Raw genomic sequence first — 24,415 nt, forward strand, 5'->3', positions numbered from 1 at the left:
TCTCCATCCTTTATGCATTTAAAAACAGGATTCTGAAGGAGAGTGACATGAGGTACATTACTAACCTGAGCCCAAGTAATCACAGCCTTCGCTTTTAGCATAATTATATATGGATTTTCTATGACTAAATAAATTTCATACTGGAAAGAGAAAGATTTTAAATGTTCAATGTTGATTTTAAAGTGTGACATCCAAAGCTGTCTATATGTTCGAACCTGTAGGTGTTCAGTCCTCAAGCATACATCACCTTGGACAGGGAATTTACGGATTAGCCCCAGTTAATGGAACAGATCTAGATTTAGTGTTCATTAGCTGCTGCCCTTAAATAGTTGCTTAAATCTCCCCCATCAACCAGCCTGATAGCCTTTAGAATTACATCGCTTACTGGGCGACTCAGATCAGCAGGTTTACCATAAACAGGGGATGCATTTCTGTTGATGTGGGACCAGTCGGGCTTAAATTATACTGTCAGTGTAAATGATTGTTTTTGGTGGCAGATGTGACCTTTCAGTCAGAAATAAATTATGTGAAATGTGGTTTTGCCCATGTTTTCTCTGTTCATGAAAGGTCAGTCTAGGTGAAAACAATCAGATATGACGGGGCTACTTCACCAGCCAGCTGATAAAAGCAGCCGCTGTTATCTCCTCTCATAACCATTCACTTTCAAAGCATTCCTTTTATCAACACTTACAGTTGAAGGTAGTTAATGAATGTGCCAGCAAGGATATTACATGTATTTCAATATTATTCAAATGACTGATGTGGTCGGATTCATCATGCAGTTTGTACTGAATGTCTATTTTAACTAACCCTGTGTGCATAGATAGATATAAATTGGGTTTCACACTCAAGGCAATAGATTGCTATACTGTTCCTGGCTTTTAATGTTTTAGACTGAATCTGCAGTTTAACAGATGGAATATGTGCCTTTTGTGCATTATCTTAACTGTAGCATGGCACTCTCCTCATGAAAGACCTCATGTGTTGTACATGGAATCTGCTGGAGCTTTAGCGGTCACATCCCCTGATACTCTTTTTAGACACTGTAAGGCTTTGTCCCATATTGGGCCCAGTTTCTGGCAGATTTGTTGTTGCTTCACATGCAGCTTGAAGAGGGGGAATTGTCTTATTAGTTGGATTGTGGACAGTTGCTTACATATTTCGGTATGTCATATATTTTGGTGAGCTGTCTCACAGTTAGAGCAGCTCCATGGTCTGATTTTCCAAAATTCAGCATGAAGTTACGTCAGTGCACTTGTGCATGTATGGAAACAAACAATGACAAATATGGCACAGACGAGACCAATCTCTGTAGATTAGATTAACTGATATGTCAGTATCACATTTTCCTCCAAAGCATGCCTTTCTCTGTCAGGGATGCGTCATCTTGTTAAACTGTTAAATGACAACTATTTTAGCAACCAAAATGACCAAGAGATATTTTTCCCCCCATTATATATTATACAGCAATACTTTTGTTTCATTTCTGTATTTGTCTTTGCCATATCTATACTGTTTGTTTTAGCTATGGCAGATGTTCTATAAAGTTTTAATGTAAATGATTATAGAGCATTGAATAGTACCTTTAAGAAATTTAACAAAATTGGCTTCATTTAGACAGTCCTTGCTTGTTGCTTCTCACAAAATTAGTTTTCTTTGTTTCAACAACAATGGGAAAAGAATATTCTTTTTAAAAAAATTTAAGGTCTATTTGAGTGAATTCTGTATTACGGTATGCTGGTATCATTAGATACAACAAAATACAGATATGCTGGTGATTCCATAATACTTTCATAAACAACAAATTACAATGTAGTCATCTTAGCATGTTTTCTTTTTTCCTTACATACGTCTGTTAAAAACAAAAAGCGCAGCAAACATCTTGTTTGTAGTTGTGTCAGCTGTTTGAAATGTTTTGTGCAGAAACACTAAGTATTTAGATTACTGAAATAACTGTCAATGTGAAATGTTTAATTATGGAATAATCACCAGCAAGTGACAGGAAAGTTATAGCAGTGAGGTTCCTGCTTGGTTGTGATTTTTTTTGTTGCTGTGTTCTGGGCAAACTGCCTTGTTGCAGGTTGCACAGACAGACAAGGCTTCACTGTTACAATGGCAGGCACCTCATGGATGGGTTGTGTATCAGAATGGTCTGACATCTCAGACATATGATCTTCTTTGTACGATGCCAACTCATCTCCATCAATTGAGCTGTTTTCATCCTCCCTTTGAGCTTCTGCCTCAAGGCTTCTGCAGCAGTAAATCTTGCTACTGTGAGTCTGTTAGCCACAATTTGCTGCAAAACATTGACGCGTGGTTATTAGGAGTGGAAAATTACAAGAAAATCAATGCATATAATGTTAAAAAAAACTGTACATGTCTCTCTGGAGTCATAAATGCCCCACACAACTTTCCACTGTCCTTGCACACATGAATGGGCCAATTCCTGTACAAAAAAACAAGGAGAAAAAAAGTATAACTATTTGGAGGAAATATAGATTGTGAAAGTTGTAGTGGAAAACATTTTTCCAATTCAAAATATCACAGTGGAACATAGAAATATATTGCTATGACCATACTCAATCACTTGAAGATTAAATAGATTTTTTGTGCGTTTGTTTTGAGACATATGATTTAGATTTAGTGGAAATTCACACAAAGAAGAAGAAAAAAGAATCGCTTTGCTGGTTCCATGTGTATACTATCTACTGTATATGCACCGACCAACTATGCAGGGCTGTGTGTCATTTTGATGCACTGGCTCAACTACAGTACTACAGCCTCCATGTTCCTCACATGGTGCACACTGGTCCATAAAGCATTTTTGCATATACAGTCAATGGAAAAGGCTGTAAAATAGTGAACCATTTTTTTTATCTTCACAAAACTCGCAAAATGACTGTTTTCATTGTCAGAATGTGATCTAGTTGGTCTACCAACAATCTGAAAGTTTATATAAAATATATTTATTCCATTGATGTGTGCAGAGAGGCAGTGGAAAATGAATTTAAACCAAATCTGACATGCTCACAGTGGTGATGGAGAAAAAGACCAAAAACCTGAAGGCCTAAAAGTCTGTAGGCCTCGTCATTTGGCGACAACTTGTGTCCGTTAAAAAATGTTTATAATGCATGAAATACTTAGTGAGATATTTGAATTTGGACCAAAACAATCAGATGGAGGGATGGATGGCTGATTAGTCAATGGTAGGGCAGAAAGAAATAAAACAAACAAAACAAACCTGGTCCATGCTCAAGCACCGACTTGCTGCAGGTCAAAATATATTACATGATAAAATATATTTCTCAGTGATTTGCTTGAAAGTGAGTGTTACACACTGTTATTGCTCTTTAGTAACTTGTAGTATGTGATATGAATGTGCTGAGTAATTAACAGTTTTCCTATCTAACCACTTTCCAACCAGCAGAACAGCTTAGAGGCAGAGCTGTCATTTATTGGAAGCTGAATTAACATTGTTTTCCATTTTGCAGGATTAGCAGAGTAGAAATTGCTTACTTTAGTAGATTTTGAACTAACAGGTTAAAGTGTTTCAGAATGGAGGGTTGTGTATGCATTCACTTTCAATAGCCCTCCACAGAACGGTCAGCATTAATCTAATCCACTTCATTCGCTCTGTGGTAGGGGTGTTCTTAGTTTTGGCAGGAAGACCACATAAATGCTATACTAAGCAATAATCTCACTACTACTGTGGAGAATCATGTGACAGGCAGCCATTATCCGGACAGCCCGAGACAGACACTCTCAGGCCTGATTATATCTTTCTGAGCAGAGACTATCACTCTTGAATCTAGTCTGGCTCTGTGGTACCACACACACGTCAGACGGTGTCCTATTAATGAAGCTGAATCAAAGTGTGTGTTTCAGGGGATCTAGTTTTGTTCATTTGAAAAAGAAAAATCCATGTCAGTGAGTAATTGTGAAATTCAAAGGAACAAAAGAGTGATGTAGACCAAAGTACACCTACGCCTGACCAAGCAGGTTCATATTAAGTGAAATACAGTACTGTGCAAAACTTTTAGTCCAGGGAGGCGTCTGATCAGGGATTTATAATGTATGATGCCAGCGGAATCCTTAAAAGTGCTGGGCTTTTTCCCCATTTTCAGACAATTAAACGGGCAATAAATACAGGAATGTGGGAACAAAACTACAATAAGAAAAATTACACAGTAGATATTTACACACATAGTTCAGTAACACACATTTACATGCATTTACATGCATTAATGTTGAAATGGTGCACCCTACTTATATTTAAAGGAATAATTTCATGTTTACAAGAACATATTGTATTTACACATGAACGTAGCTTTAGAGCTGCACTGCTACATTTAGAAGGAATGTGAGCTGTGTCGGTAAGAAAACAAAGTTTGTTTTTAACCATGCTAAACCATAAGCATAGTAATATACTTAGGAGTGTGCTGTCATTGCATTTACACAGCTGCTATGAAGTGAGTTTTTAACCAATCATCATGTTTTGTGATGGGGGGATGCCAATTTTTAGTTCATGCAGCTGTTTTGTTTTACAGTTTAAACCTCAAGGTAAAATTTTCACTGTGCAAAGTTGGATTGTCTTCAAACACACAAAAAAAAGATTTGGGGGACTGCAGTTTCACCCCCTTGTACCCGTACACCCATGTTCTCTGATTAAACCCAGCACGCTTCCACAGCTACAGCTCCTGAAATGCCACACTACAAAAGATGGTATCACAGCAGCTATTTTGGTTGAAACGGATTCCCCTCGATTTCATTATGACTTTAGAATACACTGTTGTGACCCGGTGTATAAAGCATTCTGATTTGTGCTGGTTTGGTAGTAATAAGTGGATGACTGAGCCTAATTTGGAAGACAATTAGAAAGTGGCTTTAAATTTCTCTCTTTTTTTTTAATACAATGATGAAAATACAAAGAAAAAAATCACCAAAGACAAGCCGATAATACATCATTGGAGTGTTTTTCCACATGACATCTACTCTAGTCAGATTGGCAATATAGTGGGCCTACTCTATCTCATGCTGTTGCTTTTTGTCAGCTTTTACACTTTGAGGTATGCTAATTGTACTGGTGATAACATTGCAAATGGTAATGAGAAGTACTGATACAGTGACCGCTGCTTCTGCTATGTGAGGTACCAGCCAAACAAGCAAAACCTGAATCTGAAGAGGTCTTTTTGTTCAGAGGAGCTTTTCTAAGTGATTTTAGAGGATAACACTGATTTAGCAGTCTGAGCTTGTATGTCAGGACATTTCACAGCCTAGGTGTCCTGACAGTGAGATCCAGTCATCTTTCATCTTGAGCCTGGACTTAGCAACTGCCAAGAGCCCTGCCTTTGGCGCTAAAGCTGCACTCAGACTCATAACGGGCCAAAAGGTCAGAGAAAGTAGCTGAGGGCAAGGCCTCGCCATAGAAGTTAGCAATAGACTCTTGTCATCAGTTTAAAAAATAAATGGCTATAATATGGCTCCCTCACTGTGTGCTGACCAAAGACTTGCTGGTTCTTTTATTGTGGATGTTGTTTGCTAGAACAGATAAAGAAGGGCGATGAGATTTGAAAGCATATGAGTAAAGTATAATTTTGTCAGGTTTCCATCCAACATTTAGATTTGCTCTGAAGGTTATGCACATCATTGTCCAATTTTGAATGCTGAATATTTTTTTAAATTAACATAGTCTTTTATAAATTACCTTTCCATACAACTAAATTGCATCCGTAAATATGTTTGGAACAAAATATAATTGCATCTGGTTTATGTTTTTGATCAACATGAAGAAGAAACCTTGTGAAAAAATGTCAAAAACACATTGATATTGTTTATATAAGTAATGTGTTTCTTAGAGATCAGATTTTCATAATTTACTTGCAGTGACTACAGAATTATTTAACTGTGTGAGACTATGATGATTGTGATTGGTCTTTTGCTTGCATTTGTTACCTAAACCTGGTCACAAATAAGACTCGGGATGTAAGCCTTGGTGTCTGTTGCAAGATTTGACCACTGCACAGCTGCCATACTGCCATAATGATCTCCTGCAGAGAGTTCATAAATGCAATGCTTCGTTTGTGCAAAGCAAAGGTTGAATCCGAGCAGAATCCAAGTAGTGAATACATTGTGTCTAAATGTAATTGGAAAAACTGTTCAGATGTATTAACAGTGGATTCTAAGAGTGTTTTTTTTCTTTTCTTTTTCTAAGAGACAGTGTTGCCAGAAAATTGGAGACACCAACAGTCTAAAACTTGATTTTACTAATATACATTCCCAACATAATACGAGAAGAAGAGATCTGTGTGGTTACAATATAATGTAATAAGAATGAAACTGGTCCTAGAGTTAATACCCCGTGTGTAGACTTTGATGATTGCCTTTTCTGTCACCAGATCTCAATCTATTTAAACACCTGTGGGAGATTCTGGACTGATGTGTTAGACAATCAACAATCAAACAAATCAATCAAAATGCTAAATGGCTTTCTATCTTTAGGAAGAATGGTGTTCAACCTTCCAGAAGAGTTCGAGAGATTTGGAAATCAATGCTAAATTGCATTGCAGTTGATGTTGTTTTTTTCTTTTAATTTGTCACCCGTCTGTATGTATTTTTATGGAGAAGAACTCCTCTTAGCAGGATGTCTTTATTTAGCATATCCAAGAGTTGCCATTAATAGATTTTCTTCCATAATTGTTAAGATAAAAGCAAGATTGGTAAGGAAGTTTGAATCAAGTCCTGAGTGCTGGAGTTTTAGTTGTTGCCATCACCTATGTGACTTCAGTGAATACATTGGAAAGTATAATTCTGGTGCACAAGTGGACATGTGATAAAGTGTCTATTGATTCTTGTGACGGAAGTGGCTGAGTTAAGGATGATACATTTTTTTGACACAAGTAAGAGCAGTCACATTGAGAATCCAGCAGGATGTTATGAGCACAATGTAAGCCATGCTTCTACACAACTTCACACTGAGTTGGAACAGAGGGCTGTCTGTATTTGTCTCGCATGGGAGCCGGCAAACTCTGTTATTTCTTGTTCCCTCCACCAAGAAATGCACACCACAAGAGGTCTCAAGTTTTAATTAAATGGCATATTTATACACTGTGGATATTGAACTTCCTTCTCTCCCAACATGCTGGCAAATAGGCCACACAGTTTAGAGTTAGCCTATTAATTACAATTTTGTCAAGTCACAGCAATTAGTCATTAATTACTATGTTCTCGAGAGTATATTGTGCATTTCTGTTATACAGCTGTTTAATAAAATATTATCAGCATTATAGTCACTGATTAAATTAATGAAGACTTAAAAGTACAGACACATTACAGCCTAAAATAATCAGACATTCAGGTTTGAGTACGAATACATATGTGATTTGTGGAGACATGTTTTTACATTGCATTTTATCACTGGCAGCCACAGCATGAAGTTACTACGCCTCATCAGTATGCAGAGGGGAGCTCAGCACCTCCAACACCTCTATTTGCAAAGAAGCTCTTGTAAAATCAAGCACCAGAGGTGAACGTGTGGTTTGATAACTGCCTGGCTCATTGTATATGAAAATTAATAATTGTTATTATTCCTTAATGAATGAAGGCATTTCTGGAACTATTTTTTGAGTTATTTGTTTTCTTTTTATCCAGCCCGCAGTTTATAGTTTATTCTGCAGTGGTGTGCTTGACTGCTCTCCAGCCATTCATCAAGGCACTGCTTTCCATTATTTGGTGCAGTCAGCTGAAACTGAGAAAGGCTTTTGGGGTGGTATGGCTCATTCTTCCTCCACTAACTCTCTGTTCTCCTAGACAGAGACGTTCCTCGTCTTTTTCACCTTATGCCCTGGATCAGTGGTCATTAGACGAATCAGGGAAATTATGTATGCAACGCGGTTCTCTAACGATTTGGTTTTCAGATATGGTTTCCCAGCATGCCATGTTGTTCATGAGTATAACATCAAAATAGTGCCGAAAGATTCCCACATCAGCAAAAAGTGATAAAGCACTCAATTTACATTCATCAGCTAACCCCTCTTAATCCTCCCTTTAAGTACAGTCACAAAGAGTTCTATCCTCCTCATATTCACATTCTCTGGATACCCACCCAGACCACAAGACTCGCAAAATCAATAACCTAAGTATCATATTCTTGGCTTCTAATATTGTCAGACTCAGATTCCATCAGGCTACGGTCTGAGCTGCATTCTGATAGCAGCATGAAAAGAGGCCGGCTGAGATGAAATGAAATAGTTTATTGCTAATGTACACTCAACAGCCAGCCATTCTGAACATCTGTATTCATATTTAGACTCTACACCTGCTGTACAGAGCCCATCCCCCACAGAGCCGAAGAGCATCTACATCTAGTCTGTGTTTTAGCAGACATCTGTTTCCGTGGTTCCCCTTTAAAAATCTAATCATCAAATATTTGTGTTTACAGTGAAGATGCTATCCGCTCTCCCCATTTACATTTCTACCTAATTTTAGCTGTGCAGGTAAATATTTGATTCATGAGGCAGTGTCACTTAATTCTGTATGAAAGTTAATGCTGCAGTGGAGAGATGTGTCAGCAGCATTCTGACTGTGTGAAGCACAGCAAACAACTTGACTAATCTTGTGTGTGCTGACATTGTGACTGATGATCAGTGTGCTGGTGGCCCACCTGAATGTGGACCATAATCTCCCGGCTCAGGGTGATATTGCCAGTTTCAGCTTTTACTGGAGTGGCCTCTTTGCTTTAGCACTAAAAAGCAGCTCTCAGATCCATGTGATTGTCATAAAAAAACATTGTAAATGAGAAAGCCCCGCCAGGGGACCAATTATAGCTTTAAGAGTTGGGCACATAAGCAGGCTGATGTTGGAAATGCGTTGATTTGTGGATAAGTGAGAGAAGTGAAAACTGATCCATTTTAAGTCAGGAATGTTCAAACCCCCAACTCTTTGTGGCTTTTAGTTAATTTGTTTTTAAATGTCAGCTTTCATGTGTCTCTTATTGGTCATTTGTCCTCTTTGTTTTAAATGTTTCTGCCTTTCTATCATTTGTGAAGCTCATTGCATGTTGACAGATTATAGTAATTTATATTAAAGGTTGTTTGTAAAAGGGTCATACCGCTGTTTAAATTAATTAAAACAAGGTCAGAAATAAAAGAAAAATATAATTTACACTACACAGTTATGTCTATTCAAAAAAAGTTAAGTGATGGGAGTTTATGCTTTTGTTTTTCTTTATAAGGCAATTTGGTGATAATTATTATGACAATATGAAAACTGTATCCATAAAGGTTTTTAATACATTGTCTCTATATTTCTAAGCAGTACTTGATGTGTGAAACAATAAGTGAAAAGTGCAGAATATCCAAAGCATGTTGACTTAAGAGATTATTAGCCTTGTCTCGAGGATGTTTATATTTCACATGATAAATAATGAGCTTTCCAGGATAAATAATGACCAAATTTGACACACAAAATATGTTTCATCCAAGCTACTTCATTTGAACAAAGAAAATCTATTTAAATGATGAAAACACACTGGTGGATTATTGGAAAACTAATGGTTATCCACTTATGTACAAAAGTATCACTTTGGCAGTTTTCATCAGTTTTGATCAGGAAATCGCACTTTTAAAGGGAGGCTTGATAAGAATAAACATATAGTCTTATATGAGAATAATTTCTTAAAGTAAAGATATGCCAGTTTCCTTTCATTGTGTAGACCTCTTAACTTTTAATTTAAGCTATGATATGTTTACTAAACATAGTGTGCGTTTGTGCTGTAATCCACGCTTCTCTCTCAAAATTTTGGTGTTATTCCGCCATGCGTGCATGTGAGTCCCTCCCTTTGAAACTGGTGGCTCTGTATTTCTAAACAGACTGAAAGTATATCGTACAAGTGGAAATTCAGTTCAGCCAGAGCCCCTAAAACACAAATATTTTCAAAACAAGGGATTTCTATATCTTAATTGGTATGTGCATCCATTTAATTTCAGTTTGGTTTTGGTTTTAGACACAAGTGATTGTTGCATACAGAACCTTAACCTAAACATTATTTCAAGTTTGTTTTACTGAAAACTCACCTAAAATGCCCCAATAGTGCCATGTGTCTTTAGCCTAATAGTTTTACTTGTTAGAATAGCTGAAATGCCCTTTAAGTGTCAGTGAAATGTTACAAAAATTGGCAAATGAGAACTTAAGTCTTTAATAAGTGCCCTCCAATTAGTGTGACATCTGTCACATTAATATACAATGCAAATTATCAAAGTTCAGGGGTTTTCAAGGCTCATAATTTGCAATGTAAGAGCATGCTTCCCCATTTCACATTCACATTTTGTAATGCAGGAGAAACCCTTAAGTTGTAGAATGGGTTATACTTTATATTGTGTTAGTCTGTAGTCCTTTTTTGTCATGTGACTTCAATAAGTCATTTGAACCAGCTGATCCTTCAATATATTCTGTCATACATAATACATCATCCTGGTGCTCTGTGCGCTTTGACTGTAACAAATTCCATAATATCTTTCACACCTTTTGACATATTTTGCGCTAATTTACATTTAAAGGCCACATCAAAACCCTTGCCTTTTTTATTCTTCCAGCTTTTGAAAAACATATCCTTGTATACCAAAAACATTTACATCTTCATCATTTGATTATGTTTTAGAAATTAAGTCAAATATTTACTCATGAAAAAAAACTATTTAAAGCAATGAAAAATAGCACTTCAATCATCCTAACATTTACATTAAGTTCTTGCACAGTAATGACACTTGGAGGCGCTGTGTATGGTGCAGAAAAGAATACTGTCTGGGTTATTTTCACTTTTCACTTTATGAAGCTGATTATCTGAATAGCTGAATGCTTTAAAGTTGCAGTTTTTGATAGCTTTTAGTATAGTAATTGCATCATTGTGTCCTATAATATTGCATCTTGTTCCTCGCTTCCTCTAAATGGTCAGACAGGCAAACAAACAAAAGCAGTTCATGAGCCCACTGTGCTTGCTTATTTATCCAAAAAGCATCATCTGAATTGTCTTAAAGATCTCAAACCATCTTTTCAGCTTCTTTATGTAATCCAGTCAAATATATTTACTATATACAGTTGCACATCCAAGTAGCCTGTGTTTCATTTTGATTTTCAGTGTGGGCATGTCTGGCTATGTTTGCATTAGCCTATTCGATAATGGATGAGCTAGTTGTTAAAGACCTTTCAGACTCACCTAGTCCCATCAAACTAACTTCGTTATCTTCTCTCAGGCTGAAGCTAGGTGGAGCTGGTGAGATTATGAGAGCCCCAAAGGTTCATAACCTTAAAGGACCAAATAAATGTCATGTTTTGCTTTGTTTTACCTATTTTTAGTGTCATTTCACTCATTTAACAACTCTTTAACTACTCTTTAACTGGTGCAACTAGAGGGCATTTTTTAGACTTAAATTTAATGTATAATAGAGGGAAAAGCACAAGTATTGCTTATTACTCTAACAGTGGTATAACTCCGCCAAGGAACGGCGGAGGTATGTGACAATCGGCGTTCGTTTGACTGTGAACTTGTGAACCTGTCTGTGTTAAAAATTACTCAAACAGACCTACAAATGTGGATGGTGAGACAGATATTGATCAGTAGTCTGTAAATGCAACATTTTTAGAAGAGATCTAATCAGACAAAATCAGTGAAATTGTCTGTGTGAGTTCCATGTGATTAATGCCTCATCTTTTGATCCATATTACCCATAGACTGTATATAAAGTGGACGTAGCATCTGGCTCCAAAATTGAAGCCCACCTGGAAGTGTCAAAAACTTGCAATATCACGCCGTCCACTAGGGTTGGCTCCAAAAAGCTTTTGCTCCATAGGCCCCAATTCATTTTTGGAAAAAATAAAATTTGATAGACTGATTTTCTACAGCTCAGGATTTTTTTCCCCGTTAGTTTTCATGGTCAAAATGGGAGATCAGGTGGCCGATCTTAAAATAAATCAATACTGAATTTTAAATAAATCGTTAAAGTTGGCGGAGCCAGGGGGTGTGGCTATACTTGATTGACAGTCCCATAGACTGGTCCTGCCCCGAGTTGCTCTCCGGTCCAGCCTTTTTGATGACGCTTTTTACGTCACTGGCTCCAAAAAATCCAAAATGGCGACCAGGAAGTAGCAAAATCCGGGCTTCATTTTCTTGGCGTTGAAACCAACAGGTGACATCACGGTTAGTTCATGCCTGATATTACCTCAGTACAGAAGTTGGACCCCAATATACCATCATTCTATTCTTTATTTCCAAGATATTATCTGATTGTCAACTCTGTTGTTAAAATGGCATAACCTTCTTCTACCCTGTATTATAACTTTCACCAGGTTGTAATAAGTCTTTTCACATATTTTTGTCGAAAAAAATGTACCATGAAGTGTACCAGTTAAAGAGATTATATTGTAGAACATCCCTCCTAGTCATGCACGGAACATATGCTTCTCTAAAGGTTACCATACAGGGTCGCACAGCACAGTCTAGCATCCTTGAAGCAGGTTGTGATTCAGTGACTTTCCAGAATATTGTTTGGCACTGTACTGTAGAAGTAAAGCCAGCCACCCTCCAATCACCATCTGAAAAAAGAAAAAAGAAATACACTCTGTAGCTAGCGCTAGGGATTATGTTTCCTCAGAAGGGACAGCATTTTCACACTCTAGACTGCTACAGAATGCCAAGACAGTGGAATTTCATGAATGTATTAGGTGAAGACCAGTTAGCTGCAGTGCACCCAAACCTGCACTGATACTTCTTTTTAAAACACTATTCTTGACACTGCTGTGCTTCTGATTATGTGATAACCCTTTATTGGCCACAAAGGCATAATTTAAAAAAAAAAAAAAAACTTAGGTAATATTTTTCATTGCTGAGGCAATTCTACATCCTCCAACCAGAGTAAAATCTGAGGGATTGAGAGTTATATTCATTACTGTATGGAATTCATCTATTTTCATAGGTTTTTTTGTCGACAGTGAACAGCATACACTGGAGACAGACAGCAAAGATACTGGAGAGATGACGGGGTGGATGATATGAAAAAAAGTTAGACTTTTGAACTGACAATATCACCTCCACAGGGTGGCCCACACACAATGCACCTGCATCCATCATTTTCTCTTCCAATATAATGACATGCAACTGGTTTTATGGAACTGCTGAGCTGACATCAACTGCAGATGAATTATATTGATAATGATATGATGGAATGGTCATGTGTTTACTGATGTGATATTGTGAGTGTCTGTGAAAATCATAATACTAATAATAATGATAATTGACATACTACTACTACTAACAACAACAACAACAGTGTGCTAGCATTGGTAAACAAAATAACTTTTTAATCCATTTTGAGTGATTTAAAAGATGTCACCGAACGATGATCAGAGAAGTAATGAGCATGTACGTCATGTGTACTGTTGGAACAATTTCCCCATTACTATTTATAGTCAGCCTCACCTTCACCTTTAGCTGACAATGGTCTCCATCAGGACAATTGAGGTCAAGGAAGGTCCACAGACCTTTGGCTGTCCCAGCCTCCTCTGCTCCCCTGTGTGAGCTGAACTAATGAGGCAGACAGCTGCTCCCTTAGTTGAAATGTCTCTGTGGTGAACTGTACCTGGGAGAGGCAGAGACAATGTCACCTTCAAATTCAGACACATTATTGTACAAATGGAAACCAAAGCAGACCTGTAAAATCAAGAGAAAGCATGTACAGTGATTACCTTGTGGACAGTGAAAGGCTTCCAGGCAACTGTAGCACATTCAACTTCAACATGCTCTCAAGAGCTTTAACACAGTTGTTGTTTACTGTCATCCTTAAAAGGGCCGGTCTTGTCAGCCTCATATTAACCCTACACTTTGTCTTATCTCAATTCCCTTCAAAGGAGTATTGGTTTTAGACATCTGTTTCTGAGGCTTGCCAGAGTTCAATAAAACACAGGCAGGATAGAAATGCTTCAGCAATGTAATTAGGGGACTTTGCTGAGATGACAAGTACAAATGTGGAATAAGAAGGTAAAATCCAGCAAGGCTGGGTGATTAGGCCTCATTTGGATGTCTTCTGCACACTGTGACAAGCGGCTGTTTCAGGGCACGGCAGTCGCTCGGATCGAAGGCCCACAGTGTCTAGGATTATGTGTCAATTTACCACCCAGCTGCAGCTCTACACTCTACAGCAGAACATGACTACCTCTAATTAGGCCATGCTACCAATTAGGGCCCTGCAATAAGGCAGCAAGGAAGGCACTCTAGGAAAGTAAAACCTACCATTGTTACCACCATAAAAAAACAGTCTTCTACCTCCAACAGCTGTCCAAGGTTGGAGACTGTGTCGGCCAGGATCCCATTAAAAGATCTTTGGTTTACTGTGATGTGATGAAGACATTAATGAAACTGGACAATAGGATGACAGAACATTAACTCTGTAAGGTGTCTGAATGGTACATTAATGTGATGAGTGTAAAAGGCAGTAACAGCCAGTCTGAAACATCTATCTAGTCCTGCCACAGCCATGACCTTAAACTCTGTCTTCTAATCCCGCAGGTAGCCAGGGTCAGTTCCCCATAACTCAGAATGTGACGGTGGTGGAGGGGGGCACAGCCAACATGACCTGTCGTGTGGATTACAATGATAACACTTCCCTCCAGTGGTCAAACCCTGCACAACAGACTCTGTTCTTTGGGGACAAGAAAGGTAAGTAATATTCCCAGGGATAATGGCTGTAATGATAAAATGATGAGATATGAGAAAGATGTCTGAGGCAGATTATTTTACAACAGGAATCTTGATCATTAATTTTTCAAATTTGGAATGTTCAAAATCATCCCTGCCTGCCTGCAAGCGTACAATTTGACTGAATACAGGAAAAAGACTTTATGAGAGGGAAATAAATGCCTTGCCCTTCATGTTGAAACAGACTTTTAATGAATGTATGTTTCCATTGATGTCCCAGGGCACCAACTAATCAGAAATAGACTGTTTTTGAAATGTACTTTTGTAATCATGCAACACTGACAGTGTTGTTTACAACACTGTAACGCCTGTGGATTGTGAGATGATTGGGCTTAATTAGTATTTTAGCTGCCCTACATTTGTATAGCTGTTTGGATGTCACTCTGAGAAGAAAGTACACTGTTGCAACCTTGTGAAACAAGTCTTGAACCAGAATGAATTATGATGTGCGCTCACCAGCCAAATCCAATTTAAAGGTGACAAAAGTCTGGAGTTGATAAATTGGAAATGGTGTGAAAGGAAGTATAACAGTGGACTGGTCTTGTAAGGGTTGTGGTGTTCATCTTTCAGTGTTTCTCACAGCATATTACCCATTTCATTTATGCTGTTGCTGCTAATACAATATCATTGGTTCAGTGATTGAAGATGAACTTTCCCTCTGAATAACAATAGATGGGAGCGAGATGCCAGAGTGAACCAGCAGAATAAGAGTCACAGCCTGGTTTGAAGAAATACCTTCCTCCCTCACAACTGATTGGATTTAGTAATGAGGTCTAAGGTGTTTTATTAGATGAAATTACTTTCAAATACAATTAAACGGAAGTTAACTGAATCTTAAACAGATACTCTTTTGTGAATGGTGTGAATGTACCCAAAGGATTTGAATTCAAGCACAAGTCATCAAACCAAGTCCATTATTTTTAGGGTTATTTATCTGCAGTATTGAATATTTTAATATTTGATTTGCAGTACCACTTTTCAAAATAACAAATTCTTATCAGAAAATAACTTTAGTCTTCATTTCTTTGTTGTTTGTAGATATGTAATGTGTGATGAATTAAACTTAATCGTTTGGCTATTTCATTCGGCAGAAATGGTACCAATGTGTTTTGTTCATATTTCTTATGAATGCAAAGCAACAATCTGTATCCACTTGTAAATATGGAATGCTGCTGCCATAAGCATGCAAAGAGAGCTTAGAGAGAACAATGCATATGGGCCACTTTGCCTTTCTTGGGCAACCATTTATACTGCATGACAGAATCCTTTTCCTAAGCAATAAGGATGACAAAACGAATGTAGTCCACTCAGCAGAGGTTGCCAGGGCTAAGTGTGGGAACACTTCTTCTCCATCTCCTACGGCCAAATGAAAAGCTTTATTGGCACAACTAATACGATGCCTGTGAGGCCATCAGGAGAAACGGGAGGCGTGGAACAACACAAGCTCCATACGAAGAACAGGGTGGGACACCTGGGAAGAAATCTCTGCTGTGCCAAATCACCAGTTAATTGCTTGGCAGAGGGCTGCAACTGTCCTCCTCCTCCAGTTTGTTGTGCCTTCTTGTAGAGCCAATGAAAAATGTTAGATTCAACCCTATGCTACCTTTCAGTCCAACAACTAGCTGCTGACTGACTGAGCTTGAGGCAGGATGTTCTCTCCTTCTGATGAACAGCTGCTCATAGACTTCTATCTCTGAGTAGTTTAGATTATTGCTGCTATGTTACATTTTCCTCTTCCTCACTGTTTTTAGGCATCTTTTTTTTTTTTAACCTGCTGTTTAGATAAAAACTACCTCTTCTCTGTACTTGTTGTCTCTGTCTGTTGTCTGTGTTGTCCACCTCTCTGTGTACTACAGTCCTCTGGGGAGTTCATGACAGCATGGCCATATGTTAGCATTTGATGCACATGCAAGTTTCTCCCATTCTCACTTCACAGAGGGAATGGGAGTAGTCTGTCATTGTGCATGTGTAATCCAAAGGAGAGTCATCTTTTACAGCTTTTATGTGTGATTCTGGATGCTCAGCACATACAAATAATGATGCTGTGAGGCATTTTTCTGAAATCTACTCACTCCCTTAAGCTTGGCATTAAAGATAAGGGCATTTGTCTGGATGCGTTTGGAGTTTGATATAAAATAGTGCAGCAGGAAAGGGAGTATTAAAATGACCTTTTAAATTCCTTTGAGAAACTATAGTGGACTAAAGAGAAACATCTAAAAAAATATATAACCTGACGTTCCATATTATATCAGCTGAGTTTTACAGCTGCTGGGTAAAGTAAGACAACATCTGATCTTTGCCCTGACTATAATTTGCTCCATTTTAATTCAGGACTGACAAATGAGAATACGGAAAAAAAGAGTAGCTCTTGCAGCCAAGGAGAAAAGGATTTTTGTGTCTCTCAAAGACACTGAGTACCATAAATCTACTCTTGGTTGACAGTAAAATTGGTAGCATATGTAAGGGTTATTTTTGCATCAATAATTTTAGTCAGGGCAAGAATAAATAAATAAATAAATCACAATTTTCCAAAAGACACAAAAGTATTTTATATCTACTACATCTGTGCTAAAGATTTGGTTAAGTTTGGATCACTTTAGCTACCTGCATGAATATTAGTTATGGTTGACCTTATGGCACTAGAGATACTGAAAATAGACTATATCTGTTATTAAGACATGACCAGCCACCATTTTCTAAAGGTTGCTGAGTGACACACATGTAATGATAATACTGCTGTGATAAACATTGATGTAAAATTGTTGTGCTTCATTTACGTTTCATCAAATCTGGTATACTCGCAGCTGGGGGTATTTAGATCAGGTCCAATAACATTGGTGTTTAATGGCTCACTGTTTTACTCTCTAATTTACATTTTTGATTAGGCAGAAGTAGCAACGTAAATTTAAGTGATGAGGATAAGGAGGTTCATGGTATTTTAAAGTTCTTACATGTGCCTCTATCCATTCAGGTCAAAGTTGTTAATGCGGGCTTTACAGTTGTGGAGCTGTTACTGACTGAAATTAGGAATGTTTTGTTTTGTTTTTTATGAAAATAAAAAATATATATATAGCCTTAGGTTGACATGGTTGAAAGTGACAAATATTAGCAGGTGCAACCCAATATGATGTCAAAATTCTACTAATACTTTGCACACCAACAATTGATCCCGACATCCTGCCTTTTGCTTTCGTCTAACAGTTTCACAGTACCTCTGTGCCTGCTTTGTTTGACCTCATAAACACAGGTAATTCAAGGCATTTTAAAAAACAAGTCATGCTATTATTTTATGGTAATGACTGTATCCATTAACGACTAGACTACTTCAGCTGACCTTCTGTTGATTTGATTGCAACATGCAACAGAGGAAGGATCTTAAGGGTGCATTATTAGTTTATAAACCCAGTGGGAGACCTTAATTCCAGCAGTGCATCCTATAAGATGTGACCTAGAATTTGCCTACACAGCAATGTCATGTCTGCAAGGAGGATAAAAGATACAGTTGCAGGTAGACAGAAAATAGTGGCTTGCTGACCACTAAAGCGAAACGTATTGCTGGTCAGTTTGCAAACGATATCTCATTCCATCCCATAAGAGGCTCAGTCAAACCTTGTCGATCTCCAAGAGATTGTTAACCTTGCTGGATTCCCACATTCGATCCATATGGGTTGGACTGTCTCTGTGTATTTGTCTGACGCTGAACACAGCCTTCTTCTTATATCATGCCAGCTGGCTCTCTGGCACGCTCCTCCTCATCCATTATGTATATCTGAGTCTTGGTTGATTGTTGCCACCTCAGAGGCTTCAGGCTATATTATGGCAAAGACCAGCATGCACAATCCAACGCATTACTGCCACAGACCTGAGACGACAGAAATAGCATGCCTTAATAGCGAGGCCAATGCATCCTTCATACATTAGGCCAATTAGTGGTTACTGCAAGGGAGCAGCTCTCTGTTGGAATGCCATAAGGAAAAAATTGATTTAGACCATATGTCTTTTGTAGAGTTATCCCTTTTATTTGTTGCCGGTGTTATGAATTACTATTACTGAGCTGGACAAATGAGAACAGAGCTGTCCTTTGCTCTCTTCATTATGATTTACTTCACTTTTGGCTTCTCTGGGAAAAGGATAAAACATAAGTAGTGAGGCTGCAGGGAATGGTAATGACATTCGTGGAGGCATACAGAATGGAAGAAGAACCTTTTGTCAGATATGGTGGATATGAATAATGCAATTAATGGAAAGCTACCGCAGGTTGCATGTCAAAGGCAGATAACAAATTGCTCATTTGATCTACCCTGTGTGCAGCGATATAGAAACGTACACAGCATATACAGACATGCTGTAGCAGGTTGTACATCACTTTTTCTCATTTCACTTCCATCTCTCAGAAGTTCATGGTTCATCATTCATGACATTTAATTGGGGCATTCAGTCTGGATCATAAAGGTCACATAGCAAAATTGATCTTAATTGGCTTGTAGTAATCAAAATGCTGTTATGTGCTAAATGAATGCTCTAATGTGAGCATTAAAACATTCATTAGCTTGAGAGAATGGAGGATAATTACCAAGGATGCAATTAGTGGAGTGAGCACCAATGAAAGCACATTTAAACCTCCATTCTAGTAAACATACAATATTTGTTGGTGGGTCTGTTGTAAGCAAGTGAATGACATTTACCTCAGCTTGATCTCAAATGTCTGTACTAAATCTGTTCTCAGTTTGAAATTGACTCAACCACAATGTTGTTGTTTTCACTCTTGTTTTGTGCAATGCATTTACTTTAATTTACTTTAAATAACAATCAAACATTACAAAAATGTGAAAAGGTGTCAAGAGAAGCCATATATGAACAAAGTGTGAGAGACTGAAGCATACCATGGAGCTGATGCATAAATGAAAATATTAAATGCTTTCCCATAATTTCCTCAAATGTCTGGGGAAAAACAATTTTCACAGGTGACAAGCCATGAGTTTGTTCTTACAAGTGTTGTTTACTTTTCAGTGACTGTTTTTCTGGCGTCAAAATGAAGAAAGGGTCTCATGGCCACAGCTGATGTCTTTCTTCAGGGACTAATGGGCTTTTAAGTGTACTGGTTTACCTCCATCTTCACTGAAGTGTGCATCAACCATTATGGTGCTATACACTCAGCTGTTATAACTAGTGTGAAGAGCTGTTCTTGTGTATGCTATACTAAGCTCTTAGGCTTACTGCAGTCGCTTATAAAATGTATCTATAGAATATTGAAAAATATGTTGCATTTAAAATCCTTCAGAAGTTTCAGACCCATCTGAAAAATGTTAGGTTCTTTTTAAAACAGCTAAGTTATTGTTTTACATGTCTGCTTGTAAACCAACAGAATTATGTAACCCCACACAGCACTCGTTTAATATAAATTTCATTTAGAGAATTCATATGAAAAATGCTCTCAAAGCCAAAAAAAACAAAAACCCATAGTGCACAACCAGGCTTCTGTCAGTGGGCTGAGAAACGGTTGGACAAAAATATATTCAGTCTCATTATTCACTGCTTGAGGAAGAAGGTACGTAACACAGTTGCTGGAAGAATTCCTCCCTCTTTCCTTCCATCCTTCAAGCGCTGAAAATTAGTCCAATTTGAGTAGCATCTGCTCTGTGGGATCTCAGAGTGCGGGCAGTGACAATAGCCCTCTGGAACAAGGCTCTTTCCTTCTCTTAATTGCAGCCACATGTGTGGTGGGAAAGAGCCCCCTGCCTGCACCACTATAGACCTGGAACACGTCCAGAATCGCCCACACAGTCACTGCGCGAGCACAGCCAGCAGCAAACACAGTCTAATTGCAAAGAGTGAAGCCCCTGGCTGGAGAGCGGGTGGGGGGTGTGCCAGGATGCTGTGTTCTCACTGAAGGACGGCTAGTGCTTTCACATTTCAGGACTAGCTCAAAGTGGTTACAGGCCATGCAAAAATGGCCAAATGGGGACACACTACGGATGTAACATATTTTGGCTGAACCCGAAAGCCATCAGCTTGTTTCCAAGACTAATGGATAGATGTAAAATGTCCTTTTCTATCTGGACTGTCAGAAGATGCTTGATCATTTTGGATTAGAGACATTGGTTAACATCTGTCTGCTACTCATTGGAGTGCAAACGTGAATGCCATGTGATAATTGCTCTTCCAGTTCCCCTGCTTCCAGTTTTATTTGAGGGCAGAGCTAATGTAGCTACTAACCAGACTGTCAGTGAGTCTTATATATGTCAAAACTGCACACCATATTATAGTAAGTCATTTTAGCAGCTGTTTAATGTGTTAAGTCCGGTGCTTGGACATAGTACATTCAGATAGCTGATAGCAAAATTGGCCTGGACTGTTAAAACCTAATCTGACAAACTCCAGTTGTCTCAGGAGACCACAGTTTGGTTTTCTACTGACACGGTTGATGGTGCAAAGGACTGTCAGGGAAACAAGGCAACATTACTTTGCATCAAAGGACCATAGCAACAGTGTCCCTTGCCCTGAGGGAGAACTGGGGTGTCAGTTTTACTGATTTGAGACAGCCTTGGTAAGGCCTCCATCACTGGAGATGTACTGCTGCCATGCTATTAAGCTGGCATGCTGCAAGGCTGCAGCATACACAAGGTCAGGGTGCAGATTTATGTTTCTGCCTAAGCAGAATGAACAGCACAAGAGCTATCTAGGGTTTGGGAGAAATGAACCTTTTCATCACATTGATTTCCTAAAGCACCTGGAAAAAAGCTTTGTCAGCCGTTGGCATTTGGGTCTGATTGTGACGGATCTGCCCACAATCTGGGCCTCTAGCCTGGATTGGATTCTAGTAGAATGGTTTCCTGGCCATATGCTGTTTGAGTAATAGATAACCCTTGTCTTTGGGTTATTCAAACCTTTGTACATTTCATTCGATCATAATGTCATTGACCCACGTGCTGTGCTGTGCAGTGCCAATGGCTGTCTGACAAAAATGCACCAGTCAGGACCATCTTTTGTTTAACTTCAGGTTGCTTCTCAGCCTTTACTTGGATTCAGCCTATTAGAGACCACATTTCAGCATCTGCATTTACATGTATCTCAATTTTGAATAGTAATTTGATGTGGTTCTGGAGATACAGAAAATGAGCTATATTCTACTTGATGCTCAATGAAATTATCGGTGAACTGTGCTGTCTTTGGTCACTGGTATTTATAGTAATACCCCACATGTACAGAGAAGCTGACATTCTTAAAAGGATTTTTTAAACTTTGTTATTTTTTTGAGACCCTCAGAGTCTTGGCATCGTGGAAGCTGTAGCCATACTTTGCCAAAATGTTACCAGTTTTTAATAATAACTAAAACTAACCCCTAAGAAGTGGATTATGGTGCAGTAGCTTGGGAAGTGTCTTTCTAATTCTTCTTGTCAACTTTAAATCTGTTGTAACAGACATCAATTCAAGCTGATCACAGCTACTGGACTAAACTACAGTTCTTTTTCACTTTTTACGCCTACAGATTTTGGACAGAATATCACTTTAACCAAAAGACATGAGGTTTCTCTTAACAAATCCCTTTCGCAAGACGGAAAACAAAGCATTTATCAGCATCTCAGAGGTGTTTGTGCTTCCAGGAACAGGGGCTTAAGATGAAGAAAAGTTGGCCTGTTTCTTCCCGTCTTTCCTCTGTGTTGCAGAGAAAGAAGGATATGGGCAAGGGGAAGCATAGTATGTCATCTTGTCCAAAGCTTTGATCCTCCCAGCCTGTACTTCCATATCTTTTTAGTTCCTGTTTGCTTAGACCCCATCACCTCTCCAATGCATCCATCTACCAAAGGGTTTGCTGTTTTCTGCTAGAGCCTCTGGGCATTTTCAAGCTCTGTAGTGAGAATGCTTAACTACAAAGAACATCAGGCAGCTTTGTTTCAGGATGCTGTTTGCTACAGTAAGACTATCAAATGTTTGTATTAAGCCCCGTAGCACATAATAAGCTGACTGCCTGATGGTACAGCTTGTTATTAAATTTTAATTCTGGCTTGAAGATTGTTTTTTATTTACACTGCTCTTTATTCTTGGAAAACAAAGAGTGTCTAATATGAAACTTCTTAGGGGTATCAATCTTTTTTTTCCTTTCTAGTGTGGGCGATTATACGATAACGATCATCAGATGATATGGTGTAATTGCAGCCGAAGAACGGTGTTGTTGATAATGACCTATGTCTGTGTAAACCTAATAACCATTTCAGCCAATCTAATTTGATCGTGTATCACATGTCTGCTGTGTATGGTTATCGCTAAAATCAAATGGAAACAACCCGAGTGATTAATGATTTTCGTAGAGATTTCTGCTTTATCTGGTAGGACGCCACTTTACATTTACCACAATGATTAAATCCTAATCAGTACCTACTCCTGCTGCATTTTGTCAGATTTTCCCCGTGTAGTGCAATTCAATAGAGTTCAAATTACTTCAGATGAAAGAGGGTCCAGGGAGAGAGCTGGCCAGGCCTGAAGGGATTGAGGATTAAGAATATGTAATTTATTCAATGAAGAGCACTTTCCTTCCTGCCCTCTGTGGTTGGTCGCTTGTAGGAGCAGGTGATTCTGAATTTGAAATTGTATAAGAGATGACAGGTACGAGATGACCTTTTTCGGCTTAGATATGTGGCTTTATACGTTTAATAAGGTGTAGTCACACATGGGCAGCGGTGAAGGTGTCTGGCGAGTTAGGGGAATGCAAAAAGGTTTTACTTCAAAATACGTTGTACGAATTTTCATGATGATGATTACTGGATTATCTGTGTTATTAGCAGTGATTTGTATGCAACTGTAGCAGCTATTTTTATTTCACTATGAGTATTGTTCTTGTTTTTCACTTTAAGTCTGCATTTTGTTGCAATTAATGTACAGAACATTTTAACAATAATGTATTGAAAAATAATTAATGAAAAAATATTAAATAATCAAGTTGATTTTTATTTATTAATGTATTTATTTAACCTTTATGGTTTTTAAGTAGAGAAAAGTGTGTTTCAATTTCTTTGTAAGCACAGAACCGTTTGATTTACATTTTTTAATTTATATGGACAGCAGAAATTTGTAAAACATGGTATAATTATCCTGATTTGATACCACTGTATACATAATGGATCGAGGTGTCCGTTACATTGAATAATTGCTCTGACCTTGTGTGCACTATTGCCTGTCAGCACTTGTGAAATTATTTAGTCTGTTCGAAGCGTGAGCTATGTGATATGAATGTGAGCGGAAAATGTCACAGACGGAGCCAGTTGCTAAAAATGTTTAAGTGAAAATCTATACCTAGGATGTAAGTGATTACCAAAATAAATACTGTAATCTACGTATATAGGTTTTTTTTTTCTGTTGCTACGCTTCAGTGCCTCCCACTGATGCCCTGTGTATTCCCCCTGACTGTGAATAAGCCTGTCAGCCTAGAATGCAAATGTAAAGAAAATGTTTCGAGCTATTGGCCACAGTATGCGTTTGCAGCATTTGACAGCTATTTGAAATAACTGAACGCACAGTCCCTTGTTCCGGTAATGGTCATATGAGTCGCATATGCTACCTCTACACGTTGTCTGCCATCTGTGAATTCAGTGTAAATTTGCCCATTAGTGAACTCTGTCTTTTTTTTTTTTCTGTGCTCTCTGTGATTGTTTGTGTGTTCCTTTGTATTTTGTT

At 38.2% G+C, this 24,415-nt stretch overlaps 1 protein-coding gene across 4 annotated transcripts in view; it reads left to right on the forward strand.

Moving 5' to 3' along the window:
- cadm2b (cell adhesion molecule 2b) overlaps positions 1–24,415 on the forward strand; it is a 149,914-nt gene that overhangs the window by 102,481 nt on the left and 23,018 nt on the right. For all 4 annotated transcript variants that reach the window (XM_022189210.2, XM_022189209.2, XM_022189211.2 and 1 more), the window contains one exon: positions 14,555–14,704. In XM_022189210.2, the coding sequence (XP_022044902.1) occupies positions 14,555–14,704 (150 nt within the window). The remainder of the gene's footprint in view (positions 1–14,554; positions 14,705–24,415) is intronic.

Source organism: Acanthochromis polyacanthus, chromosome 13, assembly GCF_021347895.1.
Source record: "Acanthochromis polyacanthus isolate Apoly-LR-REF ecotype Palm Island chromosome 13, KAUST_Apoly_ChrSc, whole genome shotgun sequence".
In the NCBI taxonomy this organism is placed as follows: Eukaryota; Metazoa; Chordata; class Actinopteri; family Pomacentridae; genus Acanthochromis; species Acanthochromis polyacanthus.